We start from the raw sequence: 22,098 nt of genomic DNA on the forward strand, positions 1-22,098 counted from the left end.
CTCCAAGCCACTGGAAGAAAGCGGAAGTGTCTCCTGTCTATAAGAGGGGTAAAAGAACGGACCCATAGCAACTACAGACCAACACCACTATCTTCCATTTGCTACAAAATCTTTGAACATATTCTCAGTTCGAATATAATATATTTTTTTGAGACTGAGAAGCATACGTCCACGAGGCAGCATGGTTTTAGAAAGCATCGATCTGTCCAATCTCAGCTTGCCTTTTTCTCATGTGATACAACGCACACTATGGATGAATGATAAGAGGTAGGTTCCATATTTGTAGATTTCCGGAAAGTATTTGCCACGGTGCCCCCTTGCAGGCCGTTATGGAAGGTACAACCATATAAGTTCACAGGTACGTGAGTGGCTCGAAGTGTTCTTAATTGATAGAACCCAGTATGTGGTCGTCGACGGCGAGTGTACATCAGAGTCAGGGCTCAAATGGCTCTGAGCACTATGGGACTCAACTGCTGAGGTCATCAGTCCCCTAGAACTTAGAACTAGTTAAACCTACCTAACCTCAGGACATCACAAACATCCATGCCCGAGGCAGGATTCGAACCTGCGACCGTAGCGGTCTTGCGGTTCCAGACTGCAGCGCCTTTAACCGCATGGCCACTTCGGCCGGCTCAGAGTCAGGGGTACCGCCAGGAGAGCCCCAGGGAAGTGTGACAGAACCGCTGACGTTTTTATACATAAAAGTTTTGGCCGACAGGGTTGGCAACAGTCTGCGATTGTTTGCTGATGACGCTGTGGTGTACGGTAATGTGTCGAAGTTGAGTGACAGTAGGAAGATACAAGACGACGTGGACAAAAATTATAGTTAGTGTGATAAATTACAGCCAGCTCTAAATGTGGGAAAATTTAAGTTAATGCGGATGTTTAGAAAGAACAAACCTGTATTGTTCGGTTACAGTATTACTAGTGTCCGGCTTCGCGCAGCCAACTCTTTTAAATAAATTGCAAAGTGGTATGAAATGGAACGAGCTTGTGAGAACTGTGGTAGGGAAGTCGAATGGTCGACTTCGGTTTATTGGAAGAGTTTTATGAAAGACTGGTTCACCCATAAAGGAGACATATACAGGACTTTGGTGTGACCTGTTCTTGAGTATTGCTAGAGTGTTTGGGTGTGTTACCAGGTCGGATTGAAGGAAGACATCGAAGCAGTTCAGAGGCGGGCTGCTAGATATGTTACCTGTAGGATCAAACAACACGTAAGTGTTACGGAAGTGCCTCGGCAAGTCAAATGGGACTCCTTGGAGGGAAGGCGACCTTCTTATCGAGAAACGCTATTGAGAAAATTTAGAGAACTGGCATTTGAAGCTGACTGCCGACCGATTCTACTACTGCCAGCAAACATTGAACATAGGGACCACGAAGATACGATTCGAGAAATGAGGGCTCATAGGGAGGCACATAGACAGTGATTTTGGGAGTGAAACAGGAAAGGAAATGACTAGTTGTGGTACGGGGTACCCTCCGCCATGCACCATACGATGGCTTGAGGAATATCTATGTAGATGTACGGTTTAAGACAGGATGCAACCCACTGTTCAAAATGTGCATGGAAGGTCCAATAACGGAAATAACAAGAAGGTACAGAAATAAAAATAAAATTCAGGTTGAAACAATGTTGTTGTTGTGGTCTTCAGTTCAAAAATGATTGAAATGGCTCTGAGCACTATGGGACTTAACATCTGAGGCCATCAGTCCCCTAGACTTAGAACTACTTAAACCTAAGTAACCTAAGGACGTCACACACGTCCATGCCCGAGGCAGGATTCGAACCTGCGACCGTAGCAGCAGCGCGGTTCCGGACTGAAATGCCTAGAACCGCTCGGTCACAGCGGCCGGCCGGTCTTCAGTCCTGACACTGGTTTGATGCAGCTCTTCGCTAATGACATTTCTATTCTCAGTAAAAGTGAACAAGAACTTCTGGACGTCCTGAATTGAATGATCGGTTTACTGACCACAGACAACGGATTGAGAGTAAGAAAGGACGTTAGTGGTGAACTTCACATCATAATTGTAGTAACCACGAACTGGATGAAGAGAAGGGATTTTCCTACCTTGAAAGCAAAGTAATACGTGATCGACGAAGAAAGGAAGACAAAAAGGCAGGTTAATAGAGTGAAAAGGGTGTTTCTAGCCGAAAGTTGTCTCCTAGCATCTGAAATGCGGGAAATAATTTGAGAAAAAAATTTGTCAGTGTGAACATTCGGACCACAGCGTTCTACAGAAGTGAATCATGGACTGTAGAAAAACAGTAAAATGAGGCCATCCTAGTGTTTGTTATGCTGCAGATGGATGTTGAAAATTAGGTGAACTAATAACACACGGAATGAGATTGAGCTCCACGAAATCGGAGAAGAAAGTAACATTTTGACAACACTGGTTGGTAATACATGAATGACGACACCAGGGAATAACTTGAGTGATGTTAGAGGGAGCGGTAAAGGGTATAATATGTAGGGAAAGTCAAGAGTCTTGAATATATCCGACAAATAATTGACAACGATGAGCGCAAATTGTGCTGTGAATTGAAGACACTGACACAAGAGAGGAAGCCGGGGCGTGCTGTATCTCATGTAAAACTGTGAAGGGCTCATTGTGTACAAGTCGACGTCAAACCTGACGGAGGTTCAAGATGATGTGCTTCTGGTCACTCCGTTGAGGGTGAGGCGAAACACTTGCGTTTTCTCTGTCAGACAAAATATACTCGATGGGAAATGATATGTTAAAAATTGACGGTAGATACTGAAACTTTCCTGTTCGTTGTGAGTGAAGCATATGCTGTGTAACCAGGACGAAGCTTGCCTTCTGTGATCAGTGGTGATCGCGGTTTTCAATGGGAAGGTGCCAACAAAATATGAGGAACCTTCTCCGACTCATGTAATGCCCTGGCCGGCACCGTCTGCTACCGCCATGCTGCAGCTCTATGCAGTCGCTGCTGGGGTTATGTTTTACCACACATTCCAAAGCCAGAAATTGTAACCAGTTAGGCTGTAGACGTTGGGGAATGTCATGGACGAGATGGACACAGTAAAATAAAGTGCCTAACAGTTGAAGTGCAGAAGAAGAATAAGAAGAAGGAAAATGCTTTTGAGTCTCCTTTAATTTGTATTTGGCTGTGGAGTAGCTTTTCCCTCTTATGTGCCAAACCATTCATGTTAGAATATCACTTACACCCAACGTTTCCAATTGTTTGTTGAATACATTCCATGCTCCACCCGCCCCCCCCCCCCTCACCCTACCTGCCAAACAAATTTTACCCTCTACGTCTCCTACCTGAAAGTTTTTCTTTGACGTCTCAACGTGTTTACAGTCATTCAGTCCATTCTGTCACATATCTCTGTAAACCTAACAGGGACAATATAGATATTACAAATTAAGGCAACTGCGAACGATACAGATATCTATATCTACACAGATACTCCGCAAGCCACCGTACTGGGCGTGGCGGAGGAGACCCTATATCCCTACTAGTCATTTCATTTCATCTTCCACTCGCAAACAGAGCGAGGCAAAAGCGACTATCTACATGCCTCCATATGAGCCCTAACTTCACGAATCTTATCTCCCTGTCCTTATGCACAATGTTTGTTGGCGGCAGTAGAATCGCTCGGCATTCAGCTTCCAACGCCGGTTCTCCTTCTCAATAGTGTCTCTCGAAGAACGTCACCTTCCTCTAGGCATTCTCATTAGAGTTCCTGAAGCATCTCCGTAACACGTACATGTTGTTCGAACCTGCCGGTAAGAAATCTAGCAGCTAGTCTCTTAATTGCTTCGGCGTCTCCTTTCAATCCGACCTGGTGCGGATCCCAAACACTCGAAAAGTATTCAAGAATTGGTAGCAGCAGCGTTCTATATGCAGTCACCTTTACAGGTCAACCACTCTTTCCTAAAATTCTCCCAGTAACTGAAGTCGACCATTCACCTTCCCTACAATCGTTCTGACGTGCTCATTCAATTTCATATCGCTTTGGAACGTTACGCCCAGATATTTATACAAGCTGACTGTGTCAAGCGGAACACAAGTAACACTGTGACCGAATATTACAGGTTTGTTCTTTCTAATCAGCCACATTAACTTACATTTTTTCACATTTAGAGCTAGCTGCCATTGATCACACCAACTAGGAATTTTATCTAAGTCGTATCATCCTTCAGTCACACAACTTCGATACATTGCCGCATACCACAGCGTCATCAGCAAACAACCCCTGATTGCTGCGCACTCTGCGCTCCAAGTGATTTATGTATATGGAGAACAACGTCGACCTACCACATTTTCCTGGGGCACCCCTGATGACACCCTCGTATCTGGCGAACACTCACCGTCGAGGACAACATAGTGCAATCTATTATTTAAGAAGACTTCGATGCACTCACTTATCTGTGAACATATGCCTTAGGCTCGTAGCTCTGTTAACAGCCTGTAATGTGGCACCGTGACAGGTGCTTTTCTGAAATCTAGAAATATATAATCTGCTTGTTCCCCTTCATTCATAGTTCGCAGTATATCATGTGAGAAAAGGGCAACTGAGTTTCGCACGAGCGATGCTTTCTAAAGCCATGCTGATTCGCGGACATAAACTTCTCAGTGTAAAGAAAGTTTATTAAATTCGAATTGAGGACATGTTCAAGAATTCTGCAGCAAATTAAGTTAGGGGTTTTGATCTTAATTCGTTGGATCCGTTCTTCTACCCTTCTTGTATACTGGAGTCACCTGCGCGTTTCCTCAGTCGCTTGGGAGTTTCTACTGGGCGAGAGACTCACGATAAATGTAGGCTAGGCAAGCGGCTAAGGCGGTACAGTAGTGTTTGTAACACCGAACTGGGATTCCATCCGGCCTTGGCGATTTCATTGCTTTCAAATGTTTCAGTTCTTCCTCAACATCAGGAAGGCTTATTACTATGTCGTTCATACGGGAGTCTGTCCGATGATCAAATTGCGATATGTCTGTACGATTCTCCTGTGTGAAACACTTCTTGAAAGGTGAAACTTCAGCTTCCGTTTAGCTATCTTCAACTGCCATATCAGACTGGTCAACAAGGGACTGAATGGACCCGCTTAGCGATCTTACATAGGACACCCAATATGATGTACCGCAAGTTCTGCTCATGAGTAAGTAACTGATCTTACATCTTCCGGCCAAGGTCCTCTGCTCAAGGGAAGAACCTAACTAGTCTGGTCGGTCCTTCCACGCGTTGGAAGGTTCTGCAACGTGAAACTCCGACGTCACAAACCTCGAGAAACTCTACAGGGCGAAATGTATTTAAACCGACAAACTCTGGGAGGCTGCAGGGGACATCAAAACAAATATTTTTTTCCCAACGCCATTTTTTCCTATGAGGACTATTTAAACCGGTAGAGGAAGTTATCTTTGGCGGAAAATTAATTAAACCGACAAACACTTTTACATTTTCTTATGACCAAGAGACAACACATAAACACAACCCAATTCCAATGACAGTAGATTTTCAAAAATTCCTCTATTGACAAATAAACAAAGGTTACACCGTCGGATCATGTTCTGTCTGACACGGGCAAAAACCCCAGGAGTATCCTGAATTGTTCCTGCTGCTGCTATTATCCGGACAACCACATCCTCTTCTGATGCAACAGGAGTTGCGTAAACAAGGTTGCGCATCTCTCCCGACACAAAAAAGTCCAGAGGGTACATTTCTGGGGATCTAGCAGGCCATGGTACAGGACCACCTGTGCCAAACCACATTTCTGGGAACCGTCGGTCCAGGAATCGACGCACACGATGACTGAAATGTGCCGGCGCTCTGTCATGTTGGAACCACATGCGTTGTCTTGTAGGGAGCGAAACGCCTTCCAGCAATTCTGGCAATGCTCTGGCGAGAAAATTGTAATAGTGCCTACCACTTAATGGCCTAGGTAGCAGATACGGCCCAATTAAACAGTCCCCAACAACGCCGACCCACACATTAACGAAGAACCGCACTTGATAAGCGCTAGTAACTGTGGCATGTGGGTCATCCTCACTCCAAACATTAGAATTGTGCATGTTGAAGACTCCATCACGCCCGAACGTTGCTTCATCGGTAAACAACACAGAGCATGTAAATGTAGGATGCATTTCACATTGTTCCAGGTACCACTGCGAAAATTGTGCTCTGGGTGGGTAATCGTTCCAGGTTGTGAACACGCTGTTCTTACATTCGTCTGATTCGTCCCCGTGTCACGTGGAATTGCACGAGTGCTGATTGAAGGATCCCACTCCACATGCTGCAAGACAGCTTCCTCAAATTGCAGCGTTCTTATCGTGCGACGGCGTCCGTGTCCAGGTAATCTGCTAAATGACGCGGTCTCCCGCAGACGTTGGTACACAGCAGCAAAGGTCGTATGATGCGGTATACGGCGATTAGGATATTTTGCTGATAAACCCGCTGTGCAGCTCGTCCGATATGGTGCGCTACGTAGTACGCACCAACCATATCAGTGTACTCACTCCAGGTGTATCGCTCCATTAGTAAACAGAGACAATGCACCACTACACTGGTGGATAGCAGTTGCCTCTACAACTGAAGAGTGTAATACGCCCTGTAACAACTGAAGATAGTAATGTGGTATCACTGCCAGACACCACACTTGCTAGGTGGTAGCTTAAATCGGCCGCGGTCCATTAGTACATGTCGGACCCGCGTGTCGCCACTGTGTGATCGCAGATCGAGCGCCACCACACGGCAGGTCTCGAGAGACGTACGAGAACTCACCCCAGTTGTACGACGACGTTGCTAGCGACTATACGGACGAAGCCATTTCTCTCATTTGCCGAGAGACAGTTAGAATAGCCTTCAGCTAAGTTAATGGCTACGACTTAGCAAGGCGCCATTAGCCTTAAGTAGCTTGTATATAAAGAGTCACTTGTATCGCCACAATCTCCAGATGTCTCATCAAGAACGATGTATACAAGGATGTATTAAAAGTTAAGTATATTCCAAAGATACGTATTTTCTTTATCACATTCATTAAGTCTCCTGTTTCAGACCTCACTCCATCCTTCGTGAGTTAGCGCGTGCATCTTGGCCGCCTCTTTCAATTAGTGTGCGTAGTGTTGGCAAGTCTGCCGACACTACAAGTAATACGGCCGTCACCGGTTTAAATACTCCTCATAGGAAAAATATGACATTAGGGAAAAATATTTGTTTTGATGTCCCCTGCAATCTCCCAGAATTTGTCGGTTGAAATACTTCTCACGCCTTATGTGGACGTTGAGCTGCCTTGACGTCCCGTGCGAGGGCGGCAGACAGGCTGGCTCACCTTTCTGCGGGTAGGGCTGCGGCGTGGCGCCGATGTCCCTCTCGGCGACGCGGCGGTACACGGAGGACAGGAAGGCCACGCACTTCAGGGAGAGCTCGCCGCGCGCCGTGAAGCTGCTCCGCTGCAGGCGGACGCGCAGACTCAGCCGGTTGCTGTCGTTGTGGCGCTGCGTCAGCGACGAGTTCACCTGGCGACACACACGGGGGTGCACCCACGTTAGTGCAGGACGTGGAGACTCGGCGTGCTGCTGTCGTTGTGCTGCCGAACCAGTGACGAGTTTACCTGTTGTGACGTAATCAAGCCTAATGCATATTACGAAATGTGCGATACCAGCGGGTATCAATCTCTCCACGCAAGTGTAAACAGCAAATTTCTGTAATAATCGAGCCCTATTTAGCTTCTGAACTACCCGAGTGTTCAGAAAGTAACTGTGCAGTAACATGTGGTGGTGTGCCAAGTAATGTCAATTATTAATACAATATTTTCCATTGTTTAACATATTTGAACCATATTTGACCACGTATTTGTTCGCAGGTCCGGTTTGTTTGAAGACCAACGTCTTATGTGACATCTTTGTGATCCAAGTCCACATGCTGACGATTGAACAAAGAATGTTTTTTGTATAGCATGTGTTCCGCAATGGTGACAAGCTTACCACAGCAGTAGAAGCTGCATTTGCTGCAAAGTCCCCGTGAGTGAAGATGCCTAACCACAATGTTGTACGGAATCTCAATATCAAGTTTCGAGAGACCCGAAGCGTTCATAATGCTCCAAAATCAGGAAGGCCATCCGCTTCAACATCCGAAGAGAAGGTGGCGGAGGTGCAAGACATGATGCTGCAAAGTCCAAAGAAATCGGTTATGTGACTATCTCAGCAGGCCCACGTGTCCGTGGATTCCACTCACAAGATTCTCCGGAAGTCACTGTCCATGTATCCGTACAAAATGTCGGACGTGCATGAAATAAGAGACACTGATCACCCGGCGCGTGTTAACTTTTGCAGCTGGTGTCTGTCCTTCCTGCAGGACAATGGTGAGGAATTCTTGACAAAACGTTTTTCACGGTTGAGGCATGGTATCATCTCTCTGATAGCGTGAATAGCCAGAATGGACGACGGAGAATCCGCATGAATTTAAGGTGTCATCACTTCATGATCAAAAGGTTGTGTGTTTGGTGCGCCGTAACTCGTAAACGCATCATTGGGCCGATCTCGTTTCAGGACACCATAAATGCAGAACGGAACTGCATCGGTATTCTGGAGCCCTTCCTAGGTGACTTGAATGAGGACTGGTTCCAACAAGATGGGACGACAGCACATACCGCCCACAAGGCGATGAACTTTTTAAAGGACACCTTCGGTGACCGCATCATATCTCGACGAGTCTAGCCTCCACGTTCCCCCGACATGGCTCCAACGGATGGGTACGTTGAAGGGAAAGGCCTGTGAAGGCAATCCGCACACCATACAAGAACTTCAAGCTGCACTGACAAATCACATTCGGAACATCACTCCCGATGTTCTGCACGACGTCTTCAACAACATGCAGAAACGTGTGCAACTGTGTCTTTAAGTTGTGTGGGATCACTTCCAGCATCTCTTATAACATCCATTACTTTAATATATAAAGTTATGGACTGCATAGTTACTTATTGAACTCCAGTTACAATTTCATTGAATATGTATTAACATGTGAATGACTAAAGTTAAATTTAAGCAAATGGTTCAAATATCTCTGAGCACTATGGGACTTAACTTCTGAGGCCATCAGTCCCCTATAACAGAACTACTTAAACCTAACTAACCTAAGGACATCACACACAGCCATGCCCGAGGAAAGATTCGAACCCCCGACCGTAGCGGTCATGGTGTTCCAGACTCTAGCGCCTAGAACCACTCGGGCACTCCGGCCGGCAAAGTTAAATATTAGCTTTGTGAAATCATTTGCATAAATATTGACAGCAACTCTCAGGGTAGTTAAACGTCCATTTGTGTGAAAAAATTTAAAATATCTTCGAAATGTCTAAATTCTATGTATAACAGAATCACTGTTCGCGCTTGGTGGGAGCGTTGGAAAGACAGTTGTAAAATGTAGTCAAGCTTAGTGGTTGACACAACACCCTTGAGGAACATTTTGTGAGACATATTTTGTGAGCCAATCCTCCAGGAATATATGAATACACAAGATTCAACTATTTTATTTAGTGGATAGTAAGCCACCTAGTCGGTAGACACGGAACTAGGACATTTCTTCGTATACAGACTATGCGAGACCATCATACCTCTGAGAAGAAGACAGGGAGATCAATTTTAAGACAATTATCCAAGTAAACTTGAAAGGCCTTTCAGTTACTCTTCTTTCAATACATAAATAAATAATGTTGTTGTTGTGGTCTTCAGTCCTGAGACTGGTTTGATGCAGCTCTCCATGCTACTCTATCCTGTGCAAGCATCTTCATCTCCCAGTACCTACTGCAGCCTACATCCTTCTGAATCTGCTTAGTTTATTCATCTCTTGGTCTCCCTCTACGAATTTTACCCTCCACCCTGCCCTACAATTCTAAATTGGTGATCCCTTCATGACTCAGAACATGTCCTACCAACCGATCCCTTCTTCTAGTCAAGTTGTGCCACAAATTTCTCTTCTCCCCAATTCTATTCAATACCTCCTCATTAGTTATGTGATCTACCCATCTAATCTTCAGCATTCTTCTGTAGCACCACATTTCAAAAGCATCTATTCTCTTCTTGTCCAAACTATTTATCGTGCATGTTTCACTTCCATACATGGCTACACTCGATACAAATACTTTCAGAAACGACTTCCTGACACTTAAATCTATACCCGATGGTAACAAATTTCTCTTCTTCAGAAACGCTTTCCTTGCCATTGCCAGTCTACATTTTATATCCTCTCTACTTCGACCATCATCAGTTATTTTGCTCCCCAAATAGCAAAACTCCTTTACTACTTTAAGTGTCTCATTTCCTAATCTAATTCCCTCAGCATCACCCGACTTAATTAGACTACATTCCATTATCCTCCTTTTGCTTTTGTTGATGTTCATCTCATACCCTCCTTTCAAGACACTGTCCATTCCGTTCAACTGCTGTTCCAAGTCCTTTGCTGTCTCTGACAGAATTACAATGTCATTGGCGAACCTCAAAGTTTTTATTTCTTCTCCATGATTTTAATACCTACTCGTATGTTTCTTTTGTTTCCTTTACTGCTTGCTCAATATACAGATCGAATAACATTGGGGAGAGACTACAACCCTGTCTCACTCCATTCCCAACCACTGCTCCCCTTTCATGTCCCTTGACTCTTATAAATGCCATTTGGTTTCTGTACAAGTAGTAAATAGCCGTTCGCTCCCTGTATTTTAACCCTACCACCTTCAGAATTTGAAAGTATTCCAGTCAACATTGTCAAAAGCTTTCTCTAAGTGTACAAAAGCTAGAAACGTAGGTTTGCCTTTCCTTAACCTTTCTTCTAAAATAAGTCGTAGGGTCAGTATTGCCTCACGTGTTCCAACATTTCTACGGAATCCAAACTGATCTTCCCCGAGGTAAGCTTCTACCAGTTTTTCCAATCGTCTGCAAAGAATTCGCGTTAGTATTTTGCAGCTGTGACTTATTAAACTGATAGGTAATTTCACATCTCTCAACGCCTGCTGTCTTTGGGATCGGAATTATTATATTCTTCTTGAAGTCTGAGGGAATTTTGCCTGTCTCATACATCTTGCTCACCAGATGGTCGAGTTTTGTCAGGACTGGCTCTTCCAAGGCTGCCAGTAGCTCTAATGGGATGTTGTCTACTCCCGGGGCCTTGTTTCGACTTAGGTTTATCAGTGCTCTGTCAAACTCTTCACGCAGTATCATATCTCCCACTTCATCTTCATGTACCTCCTCTTCCATTTCCATAATATTGTCCTCAAGAACATCGCCCCTGGATAGACCCTTTAAATACTCCTTCCACCTCTCTGCTTTCCCTTCTTTGCTTAGAACTGGGTTTCCATCTGAGCTCTTGATATTCATGCAAGTGGTTCTCTTTTCTCTAAAGGTCTCTTTAATTTTCCTGTAGGCAGTATCTATCTTACCCCTCATGAGATATGCCTCTACGTCCTTACATTTGTCCTTTAGGCATCCCTGCTTAGCCATTTTGCACCTCCTTTCGATCTCATTTTAGAGACGTTTGTATTCCTTTTTGCCTGCTTCACTTGCTGCATTTTTGTATTTTCTCCTTTCATCAATTCAGTATCTCTTCTGTTACCCAAGGATTTCTACTAGCCCTCGTCTTTTTACCTACTTGATCCTCTGCTGCCTTCACTATTTCATTCCTCAAAGCTACCCATTCTTCTTCTACTGTATTTCTTTCCTCCATTCCTGTCAATTGTTCCCTTATGCTCTCCCTGAAACTCTCTACAACCTCAGGTTGAAAAGAAAACGATGAAAGTCTGTTTAGTGGACACATCGTTGTAAAGACGTTTTTGAAACGGCGTGTTACACTGTGCACACACACACACACACACACACACACAAGCGCACGCGCGCGTGCGCGCACGCTACCAAGCACACAGCCATTTTCCACATACGCAAGCTAAGTCTATTGCAGTCATTGTGCCGTTGTGCCAGGAGTGAGTTTACCTGCGAAGGCACTCAAACATATATGCACATTATAGCCAGACGTGCAGCTTCGGTTGTTCGCTGTCGTGCTGCAGCGCCAGCGAGAAGTTTACCGGTGCATACACACAGAATAATCCATTCACACAAGCCATTCATTGGAAGTCAAATGCTTGCTGTGCGTTTGGCACATATTCACAAGTATAAACACACATTACAGCCAGTTTCCGTCGGTGTCCTGCTGCATCAGCGATGAGTTTACCTCGCACGCACACAAGCCTACTTTGCACGCGTTAGCCACACACAAACGCTGAACCGGCTGCTAGCGCTGTGTTACTGCGACAACAATGAGGTTATCTGTGCACACTCAACAGCATTAATGCACAGTAAATACGGCGCTCAGGCTCAACCAGTTGCTGTCACTGAACCTCTGTTTCTGCTGCGAGTTTATTAGCGAACAGACACTAACTTTCATGGGCGAACTGACACTAACTTTCATGGTTATTATTGGCGACACTGCAGTCACAGCTGGTAGCTATCGATGTACAATTCTGCTACCGAAGAATTTACTTGTGTTCACGCACAAACATACTTGTAATTTAGAGGGAACACGCAAGGTAAGAGGTTTGCTGTCTGTGCCGTACAAGTCGTGCATTCAACCGCCGCATTTTGAAAAGCCGCACAGACAGAGTTTCGGCTGCGGCAGCACGCGCCGTATTCTGTCTAGTTGTGAAACACGTCAGTAGAACGTCGAAGATTACGTAGGTGGTGACATAGGGGCGTCAGTGGTCTGTCTGCGGTCGTAACTGCAAGTTATCATCGTAATTATGTCGGACCAGGTGGTCTAGCGCTTTTCTGGAGACTGAGAGGTCTTGGAATGGAATCCCGAAAATCTTCAGTTAGCCTTTAATATAACCTTCTCGTGTCAGTGAAGAGAAGAGCCGTCCTGAAGGACACGTAGTTCTGGTTCCACCTTAAACTGCAGATCCCCCATCACCTATTGGTTAGATTATTGACACACAAAGTCGTGGAAGTGGCGTCGAATTGTAGGACATCCCTCAGACCACTGAGCCACACGAAATCATTACTGTTACCCAGTTTGTTAACCGTCTCACTCTATAAAACTCGCGATATCTTTAGAAATTTTCTGGCCTTAGAGATTCTGGAAAACGACTGCAACTTAGGGCCGAAGCTGTATGTCTCTGCTCCGTGGAGGTTGACTCCATTCACGGTAGGAGATGTGCCTTAGCTGTAAAGGTTCACCATCTAGTCTCACAGCAAGCGCTAGTATTGGGTGCTTTCTAAAACCTCGCCACTTACGGAAAAACAGCAGGGTCATTTTTTCCGCCAGCTAGAGTTATTTCAACAGCTTCTCAGAATGCTACGCAAGCCCGTTAGTTCTATCCTTTGTACTGAAGCCGCCTCTCCGATGTGATACTATACGGGATGTGAATTTTATTCAGAGCGCAAAACGGAGAGGTCAAAAGGGGCCTTTCATGAAATGAAAAGAGATGATTGTTGGCTTATCTCATGTGTCCATGCCCCACGCAACGGTCGTAGCTCCGCCAGTGGCTTACGTTTTTGGAAAACGCTATCTTGGCGAAAATTTGTAACTTTTCAATTTCTTGATAAAATGGAATAACTATCCACAAAATTTAGAGAAAATTAACGCTGTACCTACGCAGCATAAGTAACTAGAGTGAGGTCACAAACTTAATGTAGAAAGTAACTTTCGAATTATCTGTCACTGACAAATAATATAGCTTGATTTTACGTGGACTATTCATAGACAGAACTGCTACAGCACAGTGCAAAAGGTAACTGAAAGAAATACCAATGACAGGAACAGAAATTGGATCTTTACTAAATGACTACAACTACGCTGCTTGGTGTTACACAAAGGTAATGCCAAACTTTCAGGAAACATTCCTCACACACAAAGAAAGAAAATATGTTATGTGGACATGTGTCCGGAAACGCTTACTTTCCATGTTAGAGCTCATTTTATTACTTCTCTTCAAATCACATTAATCAAGGAATGGAAACAAACAGCAACAGAACGTACCAGCGTCACTTCAAACAGTTTGTTACAGGAAATGTTAAAAATGCCCTTCATTAGCGAGGATACATGCATCCACCCTCCGTATCATGGAATCCCTGATGCGCTGATGCAGCCCTGGAGAATGGCGTATTGTATCACAGCCGTCCACAATACGAGCACAAAGAGTCTCTGCATTTGGTACCGGGGTTGCGTAGGCAAGAGCTTTCAAATGCCCCCATAAATGAAAGTCAAGAGGGTTGAGGTCAGGTGAGCGTGGAGGCCATGGAATTAGTCCGCCTCTACCAGTCCATCGGTCACCGAATCTGTTGTTGAGAAGCGTACGAACACTTCGACTGAAATGTGCAGGAGCTCCATCGTGCATGAACCACATGTTGTGTCGTACTTGTAAAGGCACATGTTCTCGCAGCACAGGTCGAGTATCCCGTATGAAATCATGATTACGTGCTCCATTGAGCGTAGGTGGAAGAACATGGGGCCCAATCAAGACATCACCAACAATGCCTGCCCAAACGTTCACAGAACATCTGTGTTAATGACGTGATTGCACAATTTCGTGCGGATTCTCGTCAGCCCACACATGTTGATTGTGAAAATTTACAGTTTGATCACGTTGGAATGAAGCCTCATCCGTAAAGACAACATTTACAATGAAATGAGGATTGACACGTTGTTGGATGAACCATTCGCAGAAGTGTACCCGTGGAGGCCAATCAGCTGCTGATAGTGCCTGCACACGCTGTACATGGTACGGAAACAACTGATTCTCCCGTAGCACTCTCCATACAGAGACGTGGTCAACGTTACTTGTACCACAGCAACTTCTCTTACGCCGACATTAGGGTTATCGTCAACTGCACGAAGAATTGCCTCGTCCATTGCAGGTGTCCTCGTCGTTCTAGGTCTTCCCCAGTCGCGAGTCATAGGCTGGAATGTTCCGTGCTCCCTAAGACGCCGATCAATTGCTTCGAACGTCTTCCTGTCGGGACACATTCGTTCTGAAAATCTGTCTCGATACAAACGTACCGCGCCACGGCTATTGCCCCGTGCTAATCCATACATCAAATGGGCATCTGCCAACTCCGCATTTGTGAACATTGCACTGACTGCAAAACCACGTTCGTGATGAACACTGTTGAGTCCACAAGTAGGACGGTGTGAACATCATATCAGGAACTCAGCTGATTTTTTACGTCGTTTGGAGGGACTGAGGCTGAATGACTCTGATATTTTAGTGAGTTTCGATGTGGTCTCTCTCTTCAGTCGTGTTCCTCTGTCTGATTCGTTGCGGTTAATTGAAGCCAGGTTTGGTGCTGATTTAACTAATCTCTTTAGGCATGTGTTGACATCCACTTACTTTCTATTTAATGACCAGTATTACGGGCAGACAGATGGAGTTGTGATGGGTAGTTCGTTGTCTCCTGTGGTCGCAAATGTGTTTATGGAAGACTTCGAGGGACGTGCATTGGAGTCGGCGCCTTTAAAACCCGCCTGTTTCTTTAGATGCGTTGACGATACCTTCGTTGTTTGGCCTCACGGTAGGGAGAATTTGAATGTCTTTCGAGAACATCTGAACTCGATCCACCCGAACATTCGTTTTACGATGGAGGTGGAAGAGGATGGTTGCCTTCCCTTTCTCGACGTGTTGGTTAGGAGGAAGGATGATGGATCATTGGGACGTGCAGTCTACAGGAAACGTACTCACACCGACTTGTACTTACAAGCTAATAGTTGTCACCATTCGGCTCAGCGTGAAGGGGTACTTCGTACCTTGGTACACAGGGCACATGACGTTTCTGACGCTCAGACTTTGCCAGCTGAGCTGTCCCATCTTGAAGTTACATTTCATCAAAATGGTTATAGTGATACACAGATTGAACGTGCGTTGCGCTATCGACCGACTGTACATCGGGCGATTGATGATAATTCTGGGTCAACACCTAAGTCTACTGCCTTTTTGCCTTACGTAGGAAACAAGTCCAATAAGATCGGTCGTATTTTACGGAAATACGATGTGAAATGTGTTTTCCGACCTCCATCTAAAATTAGAGCACTTTTGAGTTCCGTTAGGGATGATCTTGGACTGCGTAAGGCGGGTGTATATCGTATTCCTTGTAGCTGCGGCATGACATATATTGGTCAAACTATCAGGACCGTGGAGGACAGATGTACTGAGCATAAACGGCACACACGATTACAGCAGCCAAATAGATCTGCTATTGCCGAACATTGCTTGGATACTGGTCACCCTATGTTATATAATAACACCGAGATATTAGCATGCACGTCCAGCTATTGGGACAGTGTCATTAGGCAGTTGAGATTAAATTAGCGAGCAACCTCGTTAACAGGGATGGAGGTTTCTGTTTAAACTCTGTTTGGAATCCGGCTCTCTCCCTTGTCAAAAAACAGAGGAACAGATTCAATGCTGCCTCACCTGCGAATTCATAGTCTCACTATCGATAGCTCTGACTTTGGTCATCTTTGGTGGCACTAGTGTTCAGTGTGTGTGTGTGTGTGTGTGTTATCTTTCCTGCTTCTGTCCGAGAACCGAGGTATTAAATTTGCATGAACGCCGCCAGTCCGTTGCAGTTTGCCTTGAAAATGGCGGGGTGTTCTCCCGCCGAAATATCGGCGGCGCTGAAAGTGTTACCTGGCTGAATTCCCGGAAGTTATTTGAACACTAACCTGTTGATGCTACGTACTGATGTGCTTGATGCTAGTACTGTAGAGCAATGAGTTGAATGTCAACACAAGCAACGAAGTCAACATTACCGTCCTTCAATTGGGCCAACTGGCGGTGAATCGAGGAAGTACAGTACATACTGACGAAACTAAAATGAGCTCTAACATGGAAATTAAACGTTTCCGGACATATGTCCACATAACATCTTTTCTTTATTTGTGGGTGAGGAATGTTTCCTGATAGTTTGGCCGTACCTTTTTGTAACCCCCTATATATATATATATATACAGGGTGAGTCACCTAACGTTACCGCTGTTAAATTTCGTAAACCACATCAAATACTGACGAACCGATTCCACAGACCGAACGTGAGGAGAGGGGCTAGTGTAATTGTTTAATATAAACCATACAAAAATGCACGGAAGTATGTTTTTTAACACAAACCTAGGTTTTTTTAAATGGAACCACGTTAGTTTTGTTAGCACATCTGAACATATAAACAAATACGTAATCAGTGCCGTTTGTTGCATTGTAAAATCTTAATTACATCCGCAGATATTGTAACCTAAAGTTGACGCTTGAAACCTCCGACGTTCAGTTGCGTGTTGTAACAAACACGGGCCACGGTCGGCGAGCAGCATCTGCAGGGACATGTTTACGATGACGACCGTGTTTACGAGTGTGGCTGTAGTGCACTGTTGTGGTTTGGTCTAGCTGTCGCAGTGTCCGCATGTAGCGCCTGCTGCTATTGTTATTCTGCATTCGTCCCCGCACGCAGACCAACTGTAGTACACCGTGTTACCAGACGTCTGTGATAGTGTAGTGTTATAGGAACTGTGACCATGGTGTATTCGAACTCTAAAAAGGCGGAAATGATACTCATCTATGGCGAGTGTCGACGAAATGCAGCTGAAGCCTGCAGGGTGTATGCAGAACGGTACCCGGACAGAGAGCATCCAACGTGCCGCACATTGCAAAACATCTACCGCCAACTGTGTGCAACAGGTATGGTCGTAGCACGCAAACGGATCCGTAACAGGCCCGTCACAGGACAAGCGGGTGCAGTTGGTGTGTCAGCTGCTGTTGCCATGAGCCCAAACATGAGTACACGGGACATTGCGAGAGCCGGTGGACTGAGTCAAAGTAGTGTCATGCGCATACTGCATCGTCACCGCTTTCACCCGTTTCATGTGTCGCTACATCAGAAATTACATGGTGATGACTTTAATCATGGAGTGCAATTCTGTCAATGGGCATTAACAGAGAATGCGTTGCAATTCTACCTGTTTACCGATGAAGCGGGTTTCACAAACCACGGGGCAGTGAATCTACGGAACGTGCATTACTGGTCCGTGGACAATCCTCGCTGGCTCAGACAGGTAGAGCGACAGCTACCGTGGACTGTAAATGTATGGTGCGGAATCATTGGCGACCACCTCATTGGTCCTCACTTCATTGCAGGGGCCCAAACAGCTGCAACATACATCGCGTTTCTACAGAATGATCTGCCAACTTTGCTCGAAAATGTCCCACTGGAAACGCGTCGACGTATGTGGTATCAGCATGATGGTGCACCTCCACATTCCGCAATTAACACTAGGCTGACCCTTGACAGGATGTTCGACGGGCGTTTCATAGGACGTGGAGGACGCATACATTGGCCAGCCCGTTCTCCTGATCTTACACCTCTGGACTTCTTTCTGTGGGGTACGTTAAAGGAGAATGTGTACCGTGATGTACCTACAACCCCAGAGGATATGAAACAACGTATTGTGGCAGTCTGCGGCGACATTACACCAGATGTACTGCGGCGTGTACGGCATTCATTACGCCAGAGATTGCAGTTGTGTGCAGCAAATGATGGCCACCACATTGAACATCTATTGGCCTGACATGTCAGGACACACTCTATTCCACTCCGTAATTGAAAACGGAAACCACGTGTGTACGTGTACCTCACCCCTCATGGTAATGTACATGTGCGTAAGTGAAAAAGACCAATAAAAAGGTGTTAGCATGTGGGCGTAATGTGCTGATCCAGTCTCTTCTGTACCTAAGGTCCATCACCGTTCCCTTTGGATCCCTACGTAATTCGGTGCTCTCCGATACACACGATCGAACAGCGGAGGAGTGGTACTCAAGCGTCAACTTTAGGTTACAATATCTCCGGATGTAATTAACATTTTACAATGCAATAAACGGCACTGATTACGTGTTTGTTTATATGTTCAGATGTGCTAACAAAACTAACGGGGTTCCATTTAAAAAAACGTAGGTTTGTGTTAAAAAACATACTTCCGTACATTTTTTTATGATTTGTATTAACCAATTACATAGCCCCTCTCCTCACGTTCGTTCTGTGGAATCGATTCGTCAGTATTTGATGTGGTTTACGAAATATATCCAGCGGTAATGTTAGGTGACTCACCCTGTATATATATATATATATATATATATATATATATATATATATAAACACTGAATTTTTTCAAAATATTTCTCCTCATTTAACGTATCTTTAAGTAACGATTTCACCTGTTGAGCTAAACTGGTCCGCCGCGTGATGCATATGTGAAAAGTGCCGTGAAACAAAACTTGGATCTTAATGAAAGCCGGCCGGGGTGGCCGAACGGTTCTAGGCGCTACAGTCTGGAACCACGCGACCGCAACGGTCGTAGGTTCGAATCCTGCCTCGGACATGGATGTGTGTAATGTCCTTAGATTAGTTAGGTTTAAGTAGTTCTAAGTTCTAGGGACTGATGACCTCAGAAGTTAAGTCCCATAGTGCTCAGAGCCATTTGAACTATTTGATCTTAATGAAAGGCTGAATATGAAATAATGAAAATGAATCTAATTGAACAACAAAAGAAACGAATTGTGTACTCAGTGAAACCTATTTAACTGAAACTCAATACTGACGTACGTTATGGAAGTTACGTAACATGAAGTGCAATGTCTCACTTAACCACAAAATAAAATACTGTTCAGTATGGCAGAAAATAACAGTTTACGATAACCAACACTGCTCACTGTAAGCCAATCTGCTCTCTTAGAACAACACTTGAAAATCCGACGACGTACTGCTTGCTCAGGAAAGTGAGATATCCCTTCAACCAACAGTAGCCCTAACTTGCCTCATGTTCAGCATACTGTTTTGTGTCAGGTGAGCTGACGTTCTGGAAAGCAAATTGAAATCAGCAAATTTAACAGCTTTTCTTTGCTTGTCAGAATCAGTGTCTGCGTGTGGTGTAAGATGCAATGCACACACGACAAAATATTCAAAACTTCATCAAGAACGATGGGGAATGGTTTCAATTTACACAAAATAGTTGTTGAAAAATTAAACTGTGATTATTGTCAAAAAAGACTGTACAAAATAATAATGCCATGGCAATTACTAAATTCTCTCATTATAGGAATAACAGACACTTCAAAAAAGTGGGTGCTTTTTGAAATAATGAAAATAAAGAACTGAAATTAATACAAATCATGAAAATTGTTAGTTACCGAGGGGACAAAGATTTCCTTCAGCTAATAGTTCTAAGAAACAAACACTTCATTCTTGCGTGAGCACTGTTTAGTTTGACATATTCTTATAAAACTCTTCATTATCAATGCAACGAATAAAATACCTTTATAAAGAAGTAAAGTATTCCTTATACTTTCTCCCCGATTCAAAAATATCAGATCTGCTGCCCTAAAACTCAATTGCTCGCTACTGTGCCTCTAAGAAGAATGCCCAGGACTGCACAACTAACAGCCGACAAAGCGCATTGCACATAAAATCAAACACAGAGTCAAGGGAACCGAGCGAGGGGGCGCACTGGACTCGCATTCGGGAGGACGACGGTTCAATCCCGTCTCCAGTCATCCTGATTTAGGTTATCCGTGATTTCCGTAAATCGTTTCAGGCAAATGCCGGGATGGTTCCTTTGAAAGGGCACGGCCGACTTCCTTCCCCATCCTTCCCTACCCCGAGCTTGCGCTCCGTCTCCAATGACCTCGTTGTCGACGGGACGTTAAACACTAACCACCACCACCACAGAGTCAAGGATCTCGCCCACCAGTCGTGCGGTGCACCCATGTACCTTTGTCCCAGCCCTCTGAAGGTCAATCATTTACAGTTCCTCCACCAGTCCGGTCGACGACAGCGGGATGGACGTTGGTGCATGTGGACGTGTTGCGATATGTCTCCCCAACAGATCACATAAGTACTCCATGTGGTTTAAATCCGGCGAACGGGAAGGCTAGTCCATTCGCAGAATACCCTTCCGGTACAAGAGTTCCCTCTGCTCTTCTATGCGGTCGTGCGTTGTCCTCCTTAACTATGAAGTCAGGGTCGAATTCACTACCCGAAGACATAGACTGGGAAGAAATACAGTGTTAGTGTAACGTTGACCAGCTAATGTACTTTGTTAAAATACACACATCAAAACCCGAGAGTTCCGGAACCTTAGAGTGGTTGGTGACTCACGTCGTCCATAAACAGCCCTTTTCAACCTATCCCAGGCATGTTCGACAAGGTTTTTGTCTGGAGCACATGCCGACCACTCTTGACGAGCGATGTCGTTATCCTGGAGGAAGTAATTCACAAGTTGTGAACGACGGGGGCGCGAATTGTTGTCCACGAAGACGAATGCCTTGCCAATATGTTGACGATTTAGTTGCACATCGGTAGGAGCATGGGATTCACGTATCGTACAGCCGTTCCGGTGCGTTCCATGACCACCAACCGCGTACGTCATGCCTACATAATGCCACCCCAAAACAGCAGGTAACCTCCACCTTGCTGCGCTCGCCGGACAGTGTGTTCAAATGGCTCTGAGCACTATGGGACTCAACTGCTGAGGTCATTAGTCCCCTAGAACTTAGAACTAGTTAAACCTAACCAACCTAAGGACATCACAAACATCCATGCCCGAGGCAGGATTCGAACCTGCGACAGTAGCGGTCTTGCGGTTCCAGACTGCAGCGCCTTTAACCGCACGGCCACTTCGGCCGGCCCGGACGGTGTGTCTAAGGCTTTCAGCCTGGCCGGGTTGCCTCCAAACACGTCTCCAACGATTGTTTGGTTGAAGGCATATGCGACACTCATCGGTAAACAGTACGTAATGCAAATCCTGAGCGGTCCATTCGGCATGTTGTTGGGCCCATCTGTACCGCGCTGCATGGTGTCGTGGTTGCAAAGATGGAGCTCGCCATGGACGTCGGGAGTGAAGTTGCGCATCATGCAGCACACTGCTCACAGTTTGAGTCGTAAGACGTCGTCCTGTGGCTGCTTGAAAAGCATTATTCAACACGATGGCATTGCTGTCAGGTTTCCTCGAGCCATAATCCGTAGGTGGCGTTCGTCCATTGAAGTAGACGGCCTGAGCGAGGCATGTTATCGACAGTTGTTGTCTCTCTGTATCTCCTCCTTGTCCGAACAACATCACT

The 22,098-nt window shown here is 45.2% G+C and overlaps 1 protein-coding gene across 1 annotated transcript in view; it reads right to left on the reverse strand.

The window, feature by feature from the left end:
- Positions 1–22,098, reverse strand: part of LOC126194782 (uncharacterized) — a 369,006-nt gene that overhangs the window by 28,806 nt on the left and 318,102 nt on the right. The window contains exon 5 of the mRNA XM_049933081.1: positions 7,297–7,483. Within this exon, the coding sequence (XP_049789038.1) occupies positions 7,297–7,483 (187 nt within the window). The remainder of the gene's footprint in view (positions 1–7,296; positions 7,484–22,098) is intronic.

This window comes from Schistocerca nitens, chromosome 7 (assembly GCF_023898315.1).
Source record: "Schistocerca nitens isolate TAMUIC-IGC-003100 chromosome 7, iqSchNite1.1, whole genome shotgun sequence".
Taxonomy (NCBI): Eukaryota; Metazoa; Arthropoda; class Insecta; order Orthoptera; family Acrididae; genus Schistocerca; species Schistocerca nitens.